The sequence below is a fragment of the Monodon monoceros genome, unplaced genomic scaffold, assembly GCF_005190385.1.
Source record: "Monodon monoceros isolate NGI ecotype Baffin Bay Population unplaced genomic scaffold, NGI_Narwhal_1 Super_Scaffold_5, whole genome shotgun sequence".
NCBI lineage: Eukaryota > Metazoa > Chordata > Mammalia > Artiodactyla > Monodontidae > Monodon > Monodon monoceros.
In genome coordinates, this window is record NW_021703782.1 from 105,120,233 (window position 1) to 105,141,010 (window position 20,778).

Consider the following 20,778-nt stretch of genomic DNA (forward strand, 5'->3'; position numbering starts at 1 on the left):
CTGTGTTTGCTGAGCAGGCAGAGGTACTGAGACAGTGGCTTGTCTCTGTGAGGAATTTACTGTCCAGTTGGGAAGAAAAGCCCTAGAGAAATGAGGAGAGTAATGAGCATGCTTTCTAATAGCTGGTCAGAAGTGGCCTGCGGGAACAGGGTTACTTCCCACCAAGACGTTCCTGCAGGACAAGCCCCAAGTGCAGTGGAGCAGGAGAGAGGCTGACCCTCCCTGAGTCCTGGAGATTTAGTGCCTCAAGTTGCCCTCACTGCCTGCCTGCTCCGTGTGCGGCCATCCGGGCCGGCCTGGTTTCCTGTCCCTGTTCCTCCTCTCTTCTCATCCAAGACCCCTTGATTCCCACTGTAGGCTTCAAACCCACCTTAGGGTCTAAGACAATCCTAGCTTGAGAGAGGAGCTGTTTAAGAAGCACCAGAGCAGCCTTCTGAAAGTCAATGTCAAGTTCGTTTTTCCAACAGGCCGACTGTGACCTACTGCCCCAGCTCCAACAGCCAGCACTGGCCTCCTTCCCAAAACAGAGGACTCCTCTGGAGGGAACTGCAGACCTGGTAACAGGATCTGGGTCTCTGGCTTATTTGCTGGGCCCAACCTGACTGTCTGCCCAGACCCCAGCTGGGCTTCATTGAGAGCTCACCCCGGAATCACGTGGGAAGGCCGGACACTGACCTCACAGTGGTGACCTCTTTCACTTGTTACAAGTGTGTGTTTTGAAGTTTCACAACCACCACATATGACTTTTATTATTTTTAAATGCCAATAAAATGAACTTTTTTTTTTTTTTTTTTTTTGCGGTACGTGGGCCTCTCACTGTTTTGGCCTCTCCCGTTGTGGAGCACAGGCTCCAGACGTGCAGGCTCAGTGGCCATGGCTCATGGGCCTAGCCGCTCCACAGCATGTGGGATCCTCCCGGACCGGGGCACGAACCCGTTTCCCCTGAATCGGCAGTCGGACTCGCAACCACTGCGCCACCAGGGAAGCCCAAATGAACTATTTTTAATCAAGGAAAAAATAAAAAGCCAGTGCCTATGTCCTACCCTAGACCTACTATATCTAGATGTCTAGGAGCGAGAACCCAGAATACGTATCTTTTAAAAGCTCCCTAGTTAATTCTCAGGTCCTCGCCTGGTCAAGAAACTGCTGCAGGAATGACTCCTGCCAGCGCCCACCCCCCGCCCCCCTGTCCTGGGAGCCGACACCTGTATCAACATCTGTATGTATATGGAACATGCACACACGAACCTGGCCTCACCTTGCTAAGTGTTAATAAAGTCTGATGAAATGCAATGGGGGACCTGAGGAAGGAGTGGTTGAGTCCATGCTGTGGTCTCTGTCCCTGAATTTTGGCCCCGTAGCCTTGACAGGAATGTGCTGTTCACTTCCCCGTTTCTGCAGAAAAGGAAACTGAGGCTCCGAAAGGAGGAGCCACATTAACCCCGAAGCACACAGCTAGTAAGTAGCAGGATCAGGACTTGAACCCAGGCTGCCTGCTCCCAAGGCCATGCCCTTAAACCCAGCCTGTGGCATCCACAGCCTCGTCACAGAGCGTGATGGGGAGAGCAGGTCCAGGCTGCAAAGCTGGCAGCCCTTGGCCACTCCCCTCAGGAAGTGCACAGCCTGGCAGAGCAGACAGCCACACCCTCTAGGGCTCGAAGCCTCTAGCTGAGATAAGTGTCATCTAACTGACAAGTACGGGGACACCTGAGGAGGAAGTGACTCTTAAGTCAAAGTGCTGGGGATGGGAGGGTTCCCTCCAGGGCCGAGGGGGCTCAAGGGCTGTTCCCTCCCGTGACATACCCCACTGGTGCTGGTTCCATAGCTAAATAGTGCCACCAGCTGACATTATAGAGCGTTTACCAAGTACCAGGCCCTGCATGACCTCACGGAATCCTCAGCCCCTACAGGAGTGGATGTTCTAGTATCTCCCATTCTACACATGAAGACGCTGAGGTTCCGAGAGGTTCAACCACTGACCTAGGTACCCACTCCTCTCAAGTGGCAGAGTTGGGATTTCATTGACCCGGTCATGCGTTCGAGAAGTACGTACTCTGCTCCTGCCACTCGACAGGCCCTGATCCACGTGCTGAGGATGTCACGTGAGCGGGTCGGCAAGGCCTCTGCTTCATGGAGCTGAGATCCGGTGGGGAGGAGAGTGCCAGCAAACGGACAAACAAGCAGGGGAACGCCGGGCAGCAGCGCACGTCATGCAGATAATTAAAAACGAGGGCTGTGACCTACAGCAGCAGGGGAAGTATTTGGGATTTGACCCCCAGGTCTCTCTGATCCCAGAATCAGCACCCTTGACCTCGGAGCCTCGCCGTCTCCCACCCCCACAGAGCTCCACAACTCTTGGTTCTGGCCTTGGCCCCATTATACCATGCTTTACGTGCCTGTATGCTTTTCTGACTTTTTCTTAAGGGGTGAGACCCTGCCCTTTCATTTCTGTGTGCTTGATGGCACCTAGTACAATGCCAGGTAATACTGGGTGGGAGATGGGCCGGGGTTCCATTGCAGGGACTTGCCAGACACAAGGCAGAGGCCCTGGCTGAGGGTGGCCAGCGGGGCTTCAGCACAGTCGTGAGACCGTTTAGAGGAGAAGAGCAGTGAGGAGGAGGGCCTGGGGTGCGGAGGGGCCCCAGTGCAGTGCTGGGCAGCTCAGAGACTGGAAGGGGCTGGAGAGAGCTGGGCCAGAGGGAGACAAGGACACGCGCCCCTGCTGGAGAGGTCAGGCCTAGCCTGGGGTGCAGCAGGGGGTGAGACACAGAAGAGGATGCTGCTGGACTTGGGTGAGAAGGGGAGCCGCCAAGGCTTTGGGGCTAGCTCTGCTAACAGCAAGGAGGAGGCTTAGAAGGCAGCTAGTCACGTGCGACATAAAGATAGTAGCCTCCATGGAGTGCTGATTATGTATCAGGCCCTGTGCAAAAACGTGTGCCTTGTTTCATGGAATTCTCATGATGATCCAGCAGAGTCAGGATTACCATTACAGCGGTTCACAGGTAAAGACCTGGGGCCAGAAGTTAAGCCACTTGTGACAAGCCACAGAGGCAGCGAGTGGTACAGGCAGGATTGCAGCTCGGGGCTGTCTGACCAGCGTCGTGCTCCCATCTGTTCCCCTACGCTGCCTCATGCGTTCCTGGGTATGGAACCTGTTGCGTTTGAGAGAAAAGACTTAGGAATATGGGCTGGAGCTCTGAGGAGAATGTGTGCCTGAGGTTGTAGATCTAGAGATTTTGAGCAGAGTAAAATCTGAAGCTGTAAATGTGGGGATTTTTCTAAATGAGAGAAGAGCCAAGAAATGGAAGAATAATCTGAAGTGGGAGAGAGGGCGGGAGGGAGGAGACGTCTCACGTCAGAGGCTGCGGATCTCTGGATGGAGAGATGAGCTATGGCCAAAGACCTCCAGGCTGGGGAGAAGGAAATCTTCATGGTGCTCAGAGAGGGCAGTGTCCCTGGTGGTGAAGGAGGACAGACTACAAGGGCCGAGAAGACAAGTGAGGCAATGAAAGAAGCAGGAGATTTTTACAGGGTCAGAGTTTTGAAGCTCAAGAGGGGCCAAGGACACTAACAGGTTGAGAACGGTCTTCTCAAAAGCAGAAACGGAGGCCGGAGAAGAAGAGCTCGCCCAGGCCACGGAGCTAGGGCTTCCGACACTCTCTGCATCGTGTCATGCCGCCTCCCTGGAAGTGAAGGAGAGGGAAGAGAAGTGCAGACACGGTGATCCTGAGATTCAGAGATTGTGTTTGAAGCAGGAGGAAGTGGCCGAAGTGCAGGGGTGTTAAGCTTGGAAAAGAAATGCAGACACGGTGATCCTGAGATTCAGAGACTGTGTTTGAAGCAGAAGTTTGTGGCCGAAGTGCAGGGGTGTTAAGCTTGGAAAAGAACGGGGGACCCGGTTCAGATCTTGGCTGGAGCACCCTTCTACCTGAGGCACTAGAGCGACTGCACCTCTCTGAGCCTCACTTTCCTCATCTGTAAAATGGGAGCAATGCCACGTACTTTAGGGGTTGATGTGAGAGTGAAACAAATAACCCATGTGAAAAGCTTTTGTGGACTGAGCCCACTGTACAAATAAGACGCCTGTCAATAGAGAGTGGAGATGTCTGCCTACAGAGCTTCTCAAAGCGTGGGAAAAGAGGGTGCGAAAGTCCCCGTGGACTGCAGTCGTGGCCACCCCTGTGGCGTTGTGGGCGGTGGTGAGGTGGGAACGCCCCCCAGTGCCTGAGTTTACAGAAGCCGTAACTTGAGAGCGTCTTTTCATAGTGTCAGTGTCCAGCCTGCCCACCGCCATTGCCCATTCTCATTGCAGGTTAATCTCGTTGCAGCTATTGATGTGTACGAAGACGGGGAAGCCGGTCTGCTCCTGTGTTACAACTGTAAGTACGGGGCGTGTTTGGTCTCTATTTGCTGGAATCAACTGGGTTTTTTTCTGGACAATTTAAAGGGACTTAGCTTTAGATTTACCTGATGTATCGTTCCTGGGTCCTTAATTCCACTCCAGGGCCTATCTAAAAATTGCCTTCCTGCCTGGATCTCCCAATACGCCAGACCTCCTGGTAAGACGGTGCAGGGGCCGCCTGGGGGTGTCTCCGGGACGTGGGAGTGATAGCAGTGGCTTCCATCTAGGCAGCCCTTACTGTGTGCCACGCGCTGTGCTTCACCCACCTCGGTCACCGTTCCATTGACTTTTTCTGTTACTGTCTGTCATCTGGAGGGAGGTAAGGCTCCTGAGACCTGGAGCGGTGAACGGACTTTCTCAAGATTGCGCAGCTACAAATGGCAGAGCCCAGCTGCACATTTGGGGCCCTCTTGACTCCAGTGCCCCAAATTTTAACCACAGTTACTCTTGCCCTTTTTGTTATTTCTCGGGTGTTAATGAAATCAGCCTCAACCTGGCGTACCCGGCCTCAGCTGGGTTAGTGTGGGTCAGGTGGCAGGTGGGTTTCAGGCAGACCAAAGATATCAAATAGGGTCTTCAAGGATTTCCAGCATTTCAAAAGCTAATGTGATACTATAATAAAAAGGATCTCTTTTTTTCCCTTTTTTTAGATGTTGGGGGTAGGAGTTTATTAATTAATTAATTTATTTTTGCTGTGTTGGGTCTTTGTTTCTGTGCGAGGGCCTTCTCTAGTTGTGGCAAGTGGGGGCCACTCTTCATTGCGGTGCGCAGGCCTCTCACTATCACAGCCTCCCTTGTCGCAGAGTACAGGCTCCAGACGCGCAGGCTCAGTAGTTGTGGCTCACGGGCCTAGCTGCTCTGCGGCATGTGGGATCTTCCCAGACCAGGGCTCGAACCCGTGTTCCCTGCATTAGCAGGCAGATTCTCAACCACTGCGCCACTAGGGAAGCCCAAAAAGATCTTTTTAACGCAAAGGTAGTAAGATATTTTCCGGATAAGCCTGCCCAGTCTAACTAAAACAATAAAATATATTTTTTTCAGCCTAGAATTGTATCGATTTAGAGTGGTCATGCTGGTTATATCGCGTGGGGCAGATATTTTGATTAATTAATCTTTGATTAGTAAGTATGGTAATTTTCAGTAGAGAAATTTGTTTGATAAACACCCTCTTTCAAAATTCGAGATTTATGGGGAATCAGGAGAAGGTAGTCACAAGGAGAGAACTTCACCAATAAATCGCTCTTTTAGGATATTTTATCCACAGATCTGTCTAAACCCTTCTCAAATTTGAAGCTGATTTTTATCATATGTCTGCTCCTTTCTAAAATATAACTTCCAGAAACCCAGAGTTTTCTATAGAGAAATTTTTATCTCAGATAAGTCAAAAACTTTTCTACATGCAGAAAGGGGCTTTTCTTCAGAGAAATTTGTTTTAAAATTAGAACCTATACACTGTTCCCCACCAGCTGGATGGGGAAAGTCAAAGGAGGGAAGTCATAGATTCTGAGCTGCTTCCCAGGCAGTGACTTTCTTAGCATCCTGCCCCCGCACCAGCCCCCGTTCAGGCGGCTCTTTTTAACCACAAGGGACGGCCCTCTCTGTGCCAGGCCCGTGTCGGGCTCTCGAGACACAACAGTGAAAGGCCCTGCCAGGGACACAGTGAGCTCACGCTTCAGGGAACAGCAGGCATGGGCGCCAGTTCATGGGTGTGAACAGGCTGCACAGCTCTGGGGTTCGAGAAACAGCTTCGCTTCCTTTTCTGAATCAGTTCAGTCTAATTTGGAGGCCCCTCCCCTCGGGTGCAGAGGCCACCAGCACTGGTTATTGGAAGGGAGCGCCCTCTGCTCCCCTGGGGCTTATCCATTGGAAAGCATGGGGGGCCGGCGGGGGGGCGCCTATGGACTGCAGTCCGGTCGCCTCCTCCAGGCCTGCGTGATCCCCTCTGAGGCAGGTGGAGGCCGGGTCTGGCCTCCCAGGCACAACACAGCCACCCGACCCGTCCAGGAGGCTCTGTGCTCAGGGGCCAGGGTCTCCTCCAGCCCAGCCCCTCAAAGCCCCCAGCAGGTTGCTCTCCCCTAGTGGGAGTTGAGGTGGGACAGGGGAGAGGAGAGGGGATGTGTGTAAGGGACCTGGGCCTTTAGAAACACAAGGCTGCTGTGTCCTTCCTGAGTCGTTCATTCATTCAGCAAATCTTTACCCAGCACTTCCGATATCTAGGGGTTTCAGCAGTGAATATAAGCACAAATCCAGCCATCAGGTGGAGTTTACATTTTAAAGAGAACAGGTAGACAATTAACAAGATAAATAAGAAACACATGCAGTTTGTTAAATGGTGCTGAGTGCTGAGGGGAAATGAAGGGGGAAGAGGGGCCGGAAGAGGGGCCGGACTGGGCAGGAGTGGGGTGTGCGGGTCACCGGTCACCAGTTACAGGGGGTGAGGAAGGCAGGCCTCGCTGGGAGAGGGGCGAGGACCGAAGACCCAAACGGAGTCCAGGTATCAGGACTGAGTGTTGAACATGAAGGTATCAGGGTGAGTGTTTCAGGCAGGGACGAGGGCAGGTGTAAAGACCTTGAGGAGGAACACTCCAGTATGGTCAAGGTGACCCCAAGATGACCCGTGATGACCTCAAGGTGACTCATAACAGAGTGAGCGAGGGTGCGAGTGGATAAAAATGACATCGGCAAAGAGGACCAGACTCCAGCAGGGCCCGGTAGGTGAAAGGTCTTTGCGTTGCACCCTGGTGAGCAACTGGAGGCTTTTGAGCAGAGGGGCGAGAGGGTCTGTAAGAGGAAAGCGGCTCCACCCCCGCCATGGTGTGGAAGCGGGAAGGGCGGGGACCGCGCTCATCTGACGAGCACGCCAGGGGCTTGGACCAGGACCGCCGCAGGGGAGGCGCTGAGCAGTGGTCAGGTCCTAGATGTGCTTTGCACGTGAGAACCAAGGTAACGTGCTGGTGAATAAAGTGTGGCTGTGAGGGGAAGAGAAAAGGAGGACTGCAGTCTGGGGACGTGAGCAGCTGGGAGAACAGAGAATGCCATTTACGGAGATGAGGGAGGCTTTTAGAAGAGCGAGTTTGGGGAGAAAGATCAAAAGTCCAGTTATGACCCATCAGGACCTCTGAGATATCCCAGTGCAGACAGTGAGCGATCATCTGGTTCAAGTGCGGGCTCCGGAGAGGGCTCCCTGGGGGTCATTAGCAGGCAAGTGACCTTTAGGGTCCTGAGACTAAAGAGATCACCCACCGGGAAGCGGGGAGAGACAGGAGGAACCAGCAAAGTAGACTGAGGAGTGGCTGGAAGGACAGGAGAAAGTGGGATGAGGCCCTGAGAGGCAGTGTTGAAGGGATGGTGACCCGCTGTGCCGTCTGCCTCTGGCAGATCGGGTCTGAGGTGGCGCTTGGCTTTACAAGGCCACTAGGAAACTTGACAAGAGCAGGTGTCTCTGGGGAAGAAGTGGGGACAAAAGCCTGATTGCACAGGTCAGGAGAGATTGGGAAAGAGGAAGTAGAGCCAGGGAGTCCAGACAAGTCTTCCAAAGAATTTTGCTTTAAGGGAAGAAGAATAAGGAAGGGTGTAACAGCTAGAGGAGGAAGAGAGGCGAAGGATTTTGTTTTCTAAAAGGTGGAATAAACAGCATGGGTAAGGCTGTCGGGAAGGATCCGATGGAGAAGGGGAAACTGCGGTGCAGGACAGAGGGGAGAAGTCCCTGAGGGGGAGAAAGCCGCCGGCCAGAGTGGAGAGGGGGTGAGCTGCACCCCACGGCATCCAGAGTTGTGGGCAGGACACAGCAGCTGGGGGAGCCGCTGCGGGGAGATCCGGGCGCGCATTCTCTCAGGGAGCGAGGTCTTCGGCTGAGCATGGGGACGCTTTTTCTCCCCTAGTGAGCCCACTGTAGCAGAAACAGAACTGACTCTGGTGAGTTTTTCTGTCCCGATAACTCACTCTGTTAGAAGAACAGTGATGAGACAGTATAAGTTAACTGCTTGACAAGGCACAGTGGTCACATCAAAGGAGACCCGAAGCTTCAGGTGGGCCAGCGGTGGTCATCCCCAGCCTAGCCCCACGTCGCAGCGGGCAGCAGCAGCAGCTCTGGCTCCATGACCTCTGCCCTCTCACAGAGGGGCCACAGCTGTCGATTCTCACGCTAGGAATGGCAAGAGACTGCTTCATGGGCGTGATGTCTCTTACGAGGGTGATGAAAATGTTATAAAACCAGATTGTGATGTTGTGCGCCTCTATAAGCACACTACAGTTCATTGACTTGAATGCTTAAAATGGATGAATTTTATGGTATATAAATTACATCTCAGTAAGGCTGTTTTTAAAAATAAGATTGTATGGCTAAAACGTGATGGGCTTCTGGAATAAAAGGGGCCTTTGTTTCTACGTGACCTTTCTCACTCGAAGAGGGTCTGAACCACCTGGACTTGTGTTTAGAGCTCGGAGCAAGCCAGGAACTGGGTAACTGAATTAACCTGGCCTTAATTTAATGCTGGCTCAGATTCACCAAGGTGATACAGGCACATGGCTTCAAATGTTCATAATAAAATGTTGGGGGAGTGGTGTACAGCTCCCATCACACATGTCCTGCTGAGTGAGGCTCAGAGCGTGATCCCCTTGTAGGAGGCCTTCCTCCATCCAGGGGCTGCCTTCAAGTGCCCCTTCTCCTCTGCAATCAAGCCAACCTGGTTCTCTCCCAAGTAGAACTTGTGAGGCTGTGGACAAGCTACTTCGCTGCTCTTTGCCTCAATTTTCTCATCTGTAAAATGAGTGTAATAATAGCATCTACTTCATAAGTTTGTACAGATTAAACGGAAGAATGTTTTGAAGCTCGGTGCCTGGCTGATAGTAAATTCTCCAAAAACGGCAGCTATGATGACTTGTAGCAGAAACATCACTCTGGCTCAGACTGCCTCCTGCGCCTGAGAATCTGGCATCATGGCGATATTCGTCCCGGCTTTCATAAAGAACGAGCAGATAGGATGCTATTCTTGTGGCCTGTTTCTCATTTATCTAATTATGGCTACCTGAGTGTTGTCTCTAACAAAAATGAGTCGCTCTTGTTTCGTTGCAGACAGTTGCATCTATAAAAAGGTTTGCCCGTTTAATGGTGGCTCTTTTTTGGTTCAACCCTCTGCGTCAGATTTCCAGTTCTGTTGGAACCAGGCTCCCTGTGCGATTGGTAAGGAAACCCTTTATCATCATGTTCTTTCCCGCTCAATAGACATATCTGAACTGTTCCATCCTATGTAGGCAAACTCACTGGCTTACCGCTAAATTGCTATGAATTATGTGAGTATAGTGAGTACTCAGAGGCTTTCCTTCTTTAATTGTTTTTCATTTTGTTCCCCTTTGGGGACTATTGTCTTCCACTGTTCCTCCCAGGTCTTCTCAGTGCCTGAGCATGTGAGCATTCGAGAGCAATTAAATATCAGTTTCAGTAGATCTTGAACAAGATCTCCAGCCTCAAAACTCTGACAGACTTGGGGGAGGAGCACAGTGCACTTGGCGTCCTTTTTATACATTTTGAAGCTTGAAAGTCTAGAATTACAGAAACTCAGGCACTTTGCCTGCCACTGAAAACTCAGGACGTGAGTGGTGGTGCTTCGTTTCTGTGATTCAAGATCCACAGCTGGGCATCTGCCTGGGGAGAGTCAGATCAGAGCCAAGAATCTTAGCACTGTTTTCCTCAAAGTAGAAGGCTTTGTTGATAGGTAAACATGATAGAGTTTTGAGAGGAGAGCAGAGGAATGGATCCAGACACTCGGAGGATGGGGTCGGCTCAGATGCAGATTAGTTATGGTAAAAAAGGGAGGGAAGGGTTGGAAACGGCTCTCAGGTCTGAGCCACGGCACTGCACCGGGGGCCCACTTGAGAGATCAAGGCTAGAGGCGTGGGTGTGGTAGGAAGAGTCAAGGTGAAGCCAAGAGAACGGATGAGTCGCCAAGGAGAGAGGGCAGAGGGAGTGGGCCAGCGTGAAGGAGAGAGTGCGAAGTGGCCGGTAAAAAAGACAAAGGTGGGCTCACAGGGCCACTGGGGCAGCTATGGCACCTGGAAGTCATCAAAAAGATCTCAAGAAGAGGGACCAACGTTTAACAAATAACTCAGCAGTCCCTGCCCAGACACACAGACAGGAGGAGCATAGGGGAGGGTGACCCAGAGACAGGGAATGAGGAAGGAGTAAAGGCTAGGTTCCCGGGTGGAAGGCATGTGCGAAGCCCATGTCAACCTGCAGTCTGGACCATAGGGGGAAGGTCTCCAGGACCTGGGTGGGCGGTGCGCCCCCGGAAGATCGGGTACAGGACTGCAGCAGGAGAAGGGCACAGGGAGAAGCTGGGACAGTGCACACGTCCCTGGGCAGAAGCCTGGCAGCTAAGGCAGGCTTTCCTGGAATTGGGGGACACGCACCCGTGAACGAAGAAGAGAAGCAGCCAGAGGAAGGGGAGAGATGGGAGTTGCCGGAGGAGCAAGGGGGATGTGAGAGGGTCCTTGCAGCTCCACAGCCGCAGGCACAGGCTGGGAGCTGACGCCCCATTGCCTTGCAGTCTGTGCATTCCCCTACCTGCTGGCCTTCACCACCGACTCCATGGAAATCCGCCTGGTGGTGAACGGGAACCTGGTCCACACGGCCGTCGTGCCTCAGCTGCAGCTCGTGGCCTCCAGGGTGAGTAGAACTGGGCTTTTATTTCTGTGTGAGGGGCTTTGGGCACCCCCAGCACCATGAGGTTTCAGGCGGGCGCAGACATGTTCACGGTGAGGCTGACAATGCCAACACCTCGTGAGTGTTGAGATGAGAAAGCTGAAAACAGGCTCATGGGTTGCGTTTTCCTGTGCGAGTCCCCTTGGGCTTCAAAACGGCCTCCTTAGTGTTAAGAGACTCGTCGGTGCTGGTGGCAGTTGGGGAGCGCCCAACTGAAAAGAGAGACACCCCATCAAAGCCTGGGTCACTGTTGCCCTGAAGAAGAGGCCAAGTCTAGAAAAGTAAGAGCTTGCAATGTTCCTTTCTTCCTTTGCCGCTGTCTGTCCTCAGTTTGAATTTGTGTCCCACAAACTATGGCCGACAGACTAATTCACGTCTGGTAACAGAATGTGACCAAAGCCGAAGGATGCAGGAACGACGATCTTCCAAGCTGTCTTCTACTCCTGGCGCATAATCCAACAGGTCTTGTTCTAGTCCCCTCCCCCAAGTCAGCCCCACACCCTCTCCCTGGCTCGCCAGGCCAGGCTGGTGCCTGCTGCACGCCTGGAGCACTTTTCCATCCTGACCTGCATCACATTTGGTGGTGGGTGACTGCGTACTTTCCCCACTGCACTGACAGTTCTGTGAGAGCAGAGACTGAGCATCTTATTCACTAACGTAGCGCCAGTGGGGTGCTGGTAAGTGTGTAACCACCACCAGCCCTCTGGAAAATGGGTGTGTGTATGTATACACACACATATATGGACATCAGTTGATTACAAATTTTACTAATTATAAAATATAAATAGCTTACAATTTACAAATAATAAAATATACAATGCTTTTATCTTAAAAGTCCATTTAGCCAACTGGCTCTCACAAAATGCTTTTGTTAATTTTGGCTGAATTCCTTTCTCTGTAGCCAAACTAATGCTGCAGATCAACCACAATTTTATGGTTGGAATTATATCTCCATCCGTTCTTCTTTTTCCAAGTTTGTTGTCATTAAATCTGATGTGTGGGGCTTCCCTGGTGGCGCAGTGGTTAAGAATCTGCCTGCCAATGCAGGGGACACGGGTTCGAGCCCTGGCCCGGGAAGATCCCACATGCCGCAGGGCAATTAAGCCTGTGCACCACAACTATTGAGCCTGCGCTCTAGAGCCCACGAGCCACAACTACTGAGCCCACGTGCCACAACTACTGAAGCCCGTGCACCTAGAGCCCTGCTCCGCAACAAGAGAAGCCACCGCAATGAGAAGCCTGTGCGCTGCAACGAAGAGTAGCCCCCACTCACTGCAACTAGAGAAAAGCCCACGCACAGCAACGAAGACCCAACACAGCCAAAAATAAATAAATAAATTTATTTATTTATTAAAAATCTGATATGTGATCCATTAAACTGTTTTCACCCTCGTACAAGTCATTAAACCAAAACTTCTCTCAATTTTAGCATTAGATTCAACACACTTTTAATTTTAACCTTCATTATTAACATTTTCTTCATCACTGTAAGTCTAGACAATCAACAAAACAACAAATCAAGCTCTGATTTGTAGCATTTGCCGATTTCCATGGTGTAAACAGTCCCCATGACTGATCTCAGGCTTCCCATGTGACACGATGGAACACAGCGTTAGGAGCCGCTGTTACACAGCATCGCCCCACCCGCCCAAGACAGTGTTCATGTAACTTACCTCAAGAGCTTGGAGAATACTCAAGGTAGTAAAATAATTAGGAATGGCTGAATTTTGATATTTAGTTCCTTTGTTTTTTAGTTTAAGTTTATAATTTAAGTTTAATAATGGCTGTGTTTAGCAGCCAGCTTGCAAAATCCCTGAAACTCAGTGTCCCTGAGTCCACATACCACCGCCGTTACCCCAAAACCAGCTCATCGAGGGTGTGCTTGAGTATTTGCTGAATCATGAGAACCCACTTCCCCACCTGTGACACGGCCTGACTGAATCCCAAACCCTCTCCAGTTCTAACCTCCAGGCGCCCGAGGCCCGTGTCGGGGAGGTGTGTTGTGTCTGTGTTTGCAGCAGGTGTGTGGGAAATGGACTCTTTTCTATTGGGTATCAGCAAACAGATAAGTGGGTGAGGTTAGCGCTCAGGAAGCGTCTGAGCGCAGAGCTGGAAGCCGCCTCCCCGGCTCGTTCCTGCACCACAGTCCCCGAGTGGGGGGGGGGGGCAGTTGGGGGCCCTGCAGTGATGACAGAAGGGCCGGTGGGCGCAGGGCCTGTAACAGCAGGTGGCTCAGTAACGCCTTCTCTTTCTCTCTAGTCGGATATATACTTCACAGCAACCGCATCTGTGAACGAGGTCTCATCCGGAGGCAGCTCCAAGGGGGCCAGTGCCCACAATTCTCCTCAGACACCCCCGGGCAGAGATACTCCAGTGTTTCCTTCTTCCCTGGGGGAAGGTGAAGTCCAATTTTTACTGTCTTATGATAGATAGTTTTGATCCATTCTGATTTCTCTAGTTCATTGTCAAATACTGACATGTGACTACTGCCGAAGGAACTCACTATTTGAAGCCATAAAAAAACTTGCAGTGTGGTTGCATTCTTAAGAAACCTTGTGATAATGCCCCCCCAAAAAAATCCCATTATGAAAACAGTTGTTGCAATGGGGAGAAGGGAGCTGAGGGCTAGAGAGATTCCAACTTGCCCCAGCAACTTATCTTTCCTTCAGGGATGTTAACAATATAGTAGGTTTTTATAGCTTAAAGGACATAGTCATACACACACATTACTCAGCACCCAACTTTCACTCTGCCTGGCTTCACCCTTGAACCCTGCCCGCAGGCCTTTGTTGTGGTTACTGCCTCGTGCTTTTCCTAACTTCTCACCACATAAGTCGTCACTATGGCTTGTTGTCACAAGAGCTTGAAGCTCCCGAGCAGGACAGCTGTGCTTTTCTTGTCGACTCCTTTCTCCTGTAACCAGGAGTGGGTGCGCTTTTCCCCATTTACCCATGAACACGATGCCCTTAGAAAACAGAGCCGTCGGGCACCCTCACTTTATTGCCCCCAATGAGACTTGGGAGGTCAGCCTGCCACATAAACTCTTCCTTCATGCTGACTATGTTGAGGAACCAGGAATTATCCTCTTGTGAATAACACGAACTCTTCTTAAAAAGTTCTGATGTTCTTTTCGAACTCTTATTTCAGGTGAGATTCAGTCCAAAAATCTGTACAAGATTCCACTCAGAAACCTGGTGGGCAGAAGCATCGAGCGGCCTCTGAAATCGCCCTTAGTCTCCAAGGTCATCACCCCGCCCACCTCCATCGGCATCGGCATCGCGGCCATTCCTGTCACTCACTCCTTGTCCCTGTCCCGCATGGAGATCAAAGAGATAGCAAGCAGGACCCGCAGGGAGCTGCTGGGTAATGGCTCTCGATTCTTGTGTTTGCACTGTTTGTAAAGATACCCGCTGGTTTTATCTGTGGATATTAACTGTCCTCAAAAACAATGAGCACTTTCATAAGGGATTTATAAAGAAATTATAGTGCACCTACACCGAGGAATACTATACATCATTTACCCAATGACAATGATGTGTCTATCTGTATTTATTGATGTGGAAAGTGCCCAAACCATGTTCAGGGGGGAAAGGGCAGTTTGTAAAACAGTAGGTCTAGTCTGATATGACTTTTTTAAACATAAGTATCTACATATGTCTAATTTCCTAGGAAAGTGTCCAGAAGGGTTTATATCCTGAAGTCCTCAGATAACATTTCACATTCGTATATCCAAAATTTTAATTTACTTGGGTTTTTTATTTTTTTCCATATGCTTTGTTTTCTTGCAAGTCTGTGGTACAGTTCAGTTATCCTTCTCAAAGCCCCTGGACTGTGGGACAGTTCTATGGGGATGGTAGAGATGTAAGATCTTTGCTGTGCCCTCCTCTCTCAGTTTACAGGTGGGAGACCAGACCAGAGAAGCATAAAGCACCATGATGATTGTGAAAACGCTAGACTGTTGTAAAGATTTTTGTTCAGAATTTTAAAAACAAAATGAGGAAAAATGGAAATGTTATGTCAAACCAGTAAGAACTGGTTTGAAAACTTGAATTGGCATCTGCACGGCATAAAACTGCAAGGACAGCTGGCCTTGGCACATGCCTGTCCTGCAGTAATGTTTCCTGACCAACTGGAGAAGGGGATTCGGACCACCTGACAGGGCAGGCCTTGACATTGGCAAAGGCAGTTGGTTTTAGAAGCTGGTGCCTTCCACGGCATTTTTTAAACATATGCGTTGCTATTTTTAACCCACTATACCCTCAGAAAGCTTGATCTGCCAACGACTATTATATAAACCACTGTGCTTTTCAGAAATTGAATCTCTGAGCTGGAGAATTACAGTTTCCAGTGGTAGGACTGTAGATTTTCTCTCCTTCATTAAACTCCTCTGACTCTTTTTTTCCCAATACATATATTCGTTCTAATCAGAAGAAAAAAGACCTTCTACCAACAAGACAACAAGAAAACCATTTAAAAATATAGACTTTATCATCATTCTTCCTGCCTCGATCCCAATAATGTACCAATACCCAACCAAGAGGAAAAGGGCATTTTCTGTCTCTGTGGCAGCCCTGTGGTAATGACCCTCTGACCTGTGATTCTCCCCTGCAATCCAGGCCTCTCCGATGAAGGTGGGCCCAGGGCAGAAGGAGCACCAAAGCCCAAGTCAAAAGCCCGGAAGCGGGTGGAAGAAAACCAAGGAGGCCCTAAACCAGGGACAGTGAGGTCAACTAGCAGCGAAAGGTAAAGAGGGACGCAGCCCCCAGCAGCCCCTTCTCAGGGTGGTGGCCCCTGAAGTCACAGGACAGCCACAGGGCCCTTCCTGCTGACTGAGGATGCCATGTGCCGGCCCCTTCGGCCAGCCACAGCAGAGGGTTAGCAGCCAGCTCCTCCCTGAGGATCCCCAGAGAACACTGCCTGCCAGGTAGGGGCCCAGACAAACGGGTGACCTCACTAGCAATCCAACAAATGCACATTAAAGTACACTGAGACTTTTTTTGCTCGCCAGATTGACAGGGATTTTTTAAAACAAGAATGCTCAGTAGGAGTGACAGGCGCTCTCCAGTACTTGTGGTGGGCGTGGAAACAGGTACAGCCTTTCTGGATGGCCGTTCAGTATCGCGTGTCCATGAATGTTTGTTGAATCCCACTGATTTGTCCCCTGAGGTTCTCCGTGTCCCTTGATAACATCTTGCCTGCTCCTGTGTGGAGGGCAAGGGGGCACGTGTCCAGGCTCCACTGAGTCATTCAACACACATTCTTGGAGCACCTGGCACTGAGCTGGGGATATGGAGCTGAACTTCAGGGGTTCACAGGCTGGTGGGAAAGGCCAACAAAGACATTCTAGGAATTACAGCATTCCAGGGTGGCAGGTGGTGCAGAAGAATGAGGGATGCCATCACACCACACCTGGGCCGGGGGTGGCGGGTCCCAAACATCAGGAAAGGCTGAGCCGGGTCTCATAAATCAAGCAAGCATTAGCCTGGCCCAGAGAGGGGCAGTACTCACTCACGCTTTAATCCAATGCACTTTCATTGAGCCCCTACTGTGTGACCAGGCCCCTGCACTCGTGGACTTTACATTCTAGTGTTGAGAAACAGATAATAAACCTGTGAACAAATAAGCAAATGCTATCATTTCCATTAGTGACAAGCACTGCAAGGAAATCTATAAGAAGGTAGTGATGGGGGTGGGGCAGATAGAAGGTCTACTTGAGGTGGGGGCTGGGAGTCAAGGAAGGCTTCTTGGAAGAAGTGGCATTGAGCTGAGCTTTGAATGAGAAGGAGCTGGGGGCACAGCCCCTCCGACAGCAGGAATAGCAGGGGTAAAGGCCCCGAAGAGAGAGAGAGAGAGAGAGAGAGGGAAGAGAGTGGCTCAGCTTGAGCACAGACAAGGATGCAAGGTCAAAAGCAGCCAGAGGCTGGGTCGGGGCTTTTACAGGCTCCATGAGTACTTGTTGAATGAATGAACTCCCTGAATTTGGTCAGATTGGTTTTGCAGGTATCAAGAGAATGAGCGTCCTGAATGCAGGAGAAAATAGAGAGGGCGGGGGTGGGCTGGGAGGAGGCTGGAGGGGTCAGGCCGTGGGGAGCCAGGGGAGGGTTTTAGACAGAGTGACATTATCCCGACATTATCCCGATTTTCCACACAAACACCTGTGTGTCACCGCTGGCCTTTAAAACCCATAACCACCCATGAGATCGGCCTGTCTGCCTGCAGAACACCAGCTCTGCTGGGGTGGGGGTCACTCCTGCACTTCCCCACCTCTCCCCCATAATGGCAGGGGGAGGGGGAGAAGGGCTCCCGAGTTTAGGGGAACAGGAAACAGAGCAGCCAGCTCAGCGGTGCCCCAGGATCCGTTCACAGTGACTTTTCTCCTCTAGGATCACGTCGAGCTCCTTGGAAAGTCCTTCCACTTCTGAAGCCAATCCCGAGGGGCGTTACCAGTCGACAAGCTCTGACCCGGACCCTGTGGCTGAGAGAGAAGGCAGCCCTGTCTGGGGCAGCAGCCCCTTTCAGCTCACAGCTTCCTCGGACGAAGACATTATTGACTTGAAGTAAACAGAGTCCCAGTCGAGTTTGCCATCTTTAATTTTCTTATGGAGGTTTATACTCTTTAACCAGTTCCGACATCAGTTCTCAACAAAATGTGGCTTTTAGCCTGTCCGTGGTCTATTGGACCAAACCTTCTGCACCCTCGGCCAGTTTGGGTCACTCTCCAATGTCCGGTGCCATCTTAACCTTTGTTTCTTTCTGTTCAGGAACCATCAGTACCCTTGTAATTAAAGGTGGTAGATTTCATTGAGGTTTTAGATTGAAACTTTGAATAAATCAAAAATGTTCATTCTTATTTACTGCAACCTTCTCTTATATTTTATATACTTAGATGGAAAAGTTATTTTTTCATTACAGTTTTGTTTTGTCACATACTGTGTTTCTTTTATAAAGAAAAGCCATTGCTTTGAAAGTTTATTATAAATAAGTTTTCTTTCTGCACCTTTGGCCCCTGTTGCTGTTTCAGTTCACTGTGATTGGAACCAGCTGCATTTCTGTCTATAGGCTTTTGAGAAAAGCTGAATTTTTAGATCTTCGAAACTCCTGCTTCTTTCTCTTTGTGTCTCACAAAAAATAATAAGGTATAGGAGCCTGTTAAAGAGTCTTAAGATTTTTGGGGGGGGTTTATTGTTATTGTGAAATCATATAACCAAGAAACAGTTACTCTCCATCGTCAGAATTATCATTCTCAAACTCCCTCCTCTTGTTCCAGTCTGCTTTGCTCTCTCACATGAACCAAATGATTATCCTTCCTCTTATCATGTATCTGCCTTCCGTTGCTCCCTCCTTAAAGTGAGAAGGAAATGTGAGTTTGGCCAGGTGGGAATGAAACAGTGAGATGTCAGCCTCTAGCCAGGGGAAATCAAAGGAGGGAAACCTAGTTTCGCTGATATTGTAACAGTTTTAAGCGGTATGAAGAAGATAATTTACTTCTGGCTTTAGTCTGATGGATTCCATTTTATTGTCTCGTCTTGCCTATATTACCCATCAAAAGAAACCTGAGATCATTTGCCTGTTAAAGTGGCTCTGAGGAGCTCTTCTGCAGGTCTTCTCACTAGGTGCAGAGGCCTGCGCTTGACATGACCTTGATCTGATAGATTTCACACAAGTTCTGGACCCTGTCTCCTTCTGGGCCTTGCACACTGTGGGGAGATCTCCCCTCTCTGCCTGTGGCACAGACGGTCCAACATGAAGCATCCGAGCTGACGGCTGCCTGGTCCCCTTCAGCAGAAGGCAACAAGATCAACTACATACTGTATCTCAACCTCACTTAAAGTTTTGTGAATTAGATTTTATTATTCTTGCTTTTCAGGTAAGGAAACTGAGGCTCAGAAAGGGGCAGTGATTTGAACCTGTGAGTTCTCTGATCCCAGAGCTGTGCTCTCTCTCTCTCCCTGTCCACCATACAGAGCCAGGCTGAGAGCCTTGTATCAGTTGAATCTGGCTGGTGTTTTTCGTGTTAAAATACTCTGTAAGCTTCATGAGCTTGTATGTGTGTCTTTCCTGTCATTTTTTTTTTTTCTGAAGTTTCTTACTTCTCAGCCTGGAATAGAAAAACCAAGGGCTATTTAGACCATTCTTTCAAAGAGATTGGCAGCAAGTGGCACCTCATGATTTGACAAGAGTCACAGATCTGAGGAGTGGATGTAGAAACGGCAAGAGGTGGGCCCTACTAAACAGACTGATGGTGCTTAGCTTACAAAGGGGGCGCGGGAGGCAGACCTGGCAGCAGGGTCTGCTTACAAAGGCCGAGAAGTGAACACTGCACACTCACGGGGAGGGAGATGACCAGCCAGAGGGCAGGAGCAGCTTTGTAGGGATCCGTGGCTCAGAGGACTGGCTGGCCTTAGCTGGGCTGGCGGATCACCCTGTTTACAGAAGCCTCTCTGCATATCCCTCAGGCTGAATTGCAAAGTAAACCGTCTAAGTGCAGCGTTTGCCCTTGAAGTCTGAGGCATCCCTCCTCTCTGCAAACATCAGGTACCCACTGTCTAGAGCAGGAGATCATGTCCATCGGGGGAGGGAGAGAAGTAAACAGGTGATCACAAGCAATGATAAGAACTAAACATTTATGACTGGAGCACAGATGCTGAGGAAGCACAGAGGGGCGGTTGCCTGTCTTGAAAGACAGTACTGTCAGGTGACTGCACTATTCGTACAGGCTAGCATTTGAGTACCTGGCATGTGCTTGGTCTTTTTATATATTGCCCCTACTCAAAACCCTCCTGCAAGGTAGTTAACTGTCATCTCCACTTAGAGATGAGGAAACAGAGGGCCAGAGAGGGATTAGAAGCTAAGCCTATCACTCTCTTAGCCCTGGTTCTTGCCGGAAACACACAGCACTCCACCGCAGTTGCCTGCACCCAGAGAGTGCGGCATACAAACGGTGAGATTCTACAGCGCACTGACTTCATCGTACTCACCTCCAGCAGTGACCTGGGTGCACGCACATAGGCTGGCTATTAACATCCGCAGGGGACTCAAAATTGGGAGATATTAAGATGAAGATTCCAAAGTCAGGGTTACCTATGGAGTGAGTGGAATTTAACAGGGAGCGTAGAGCTCACTGATTTAAGCCCAGATCAGTCATAGCTATGAGGCATGAGGGACCCCGCCCAACACAGGACCTCAGCACCCGAAGGTCCTGGTCATCGTCGGCAACCTGGGCCTCCCCCCGCCCCACCCCAACCCCGAGTCGTGATGAGCACGGAGGTGGGCTGTGGCGCCAAGGGCCACGCCTCTGCCCCGGCAACGAAGCTGGAGCGCCAGGCTCGGCATCCGAGAGAGTGGGCCAGAACCGTTGTTTGGAGACTTTCCGCCCTGCGGCTCTAGGTGGGCAGAAGTGCCCAGGCCCCAGGGCAGCGGTTAACGCCGAACAGGAACCGCAGACCCGACCACGGAGGGGAGTTGCTGCTGCCCAGAGTTGGGGCGGGAAGTTCTGGGCGCGGCCCACGTGCTCCGCCTTCGTCCAGCTCCTAGCCCCATTGGCTGAAGCTAGATTGAGAGGCGGATCCAGGCACAAGTGCAATCCCCGCCCTCTACCCTCACTGGCCGGCTCTGTGTAAGGTATCTATATGACCCCGCCTCCGAGCTCGCATCACACTCCTATTGGGTGGCTGTG

At 50.6% G+C, this 20,778-nt stretch overlaps 1 protein-coding gene across 3 annotated transcripts in view; it reads left to right on the forward strand.

Annotated features, from left to right (window-relative positions):
- The window catches only part of GARNL3 (GTPase activating Rap/RanGAP domain like 3), a 153,915-nt gene extending 135,963 nt beyond the window's left edge, over positions 1-17,952 (forward strand). For all 3 annotated transcript variants that reach the window (XM_029203628.1, XM_029203629.1, XM_029203630.1), the window contains 7 exons: positions 4,313-4,379; positions 9,477-9,584; positions 10,948-11,066; positions 13,362-13,500; positions 14,250-14,465; positions 15,719-15,845; positions 17,486-17,952. In XM_029203628.1, the coding sequence (XP_029059461.1) occupies positions 4,313-4,379; positions 9,477-9,584; positions 10,948-11,066; positions 13,362-13,500; positions 14,250-14,465; positions 15,719-15,845; positions 17,486-17,663 (954 nt within the window). In that variant the 3' untranslated portion in view covers positions 17,664-17,952. The remainder of the gene's footprint in view (positions 1-4,312; positions 4,380-9,476; positions 9,585-10,947; positions 11,067-13,361; positions 13,501-14,249; positions 14,466-15,718; positions 15,846-17,485) is intronic.
- Positions 17,953-20,778: the final 2,826 nt, after the last annotated feature.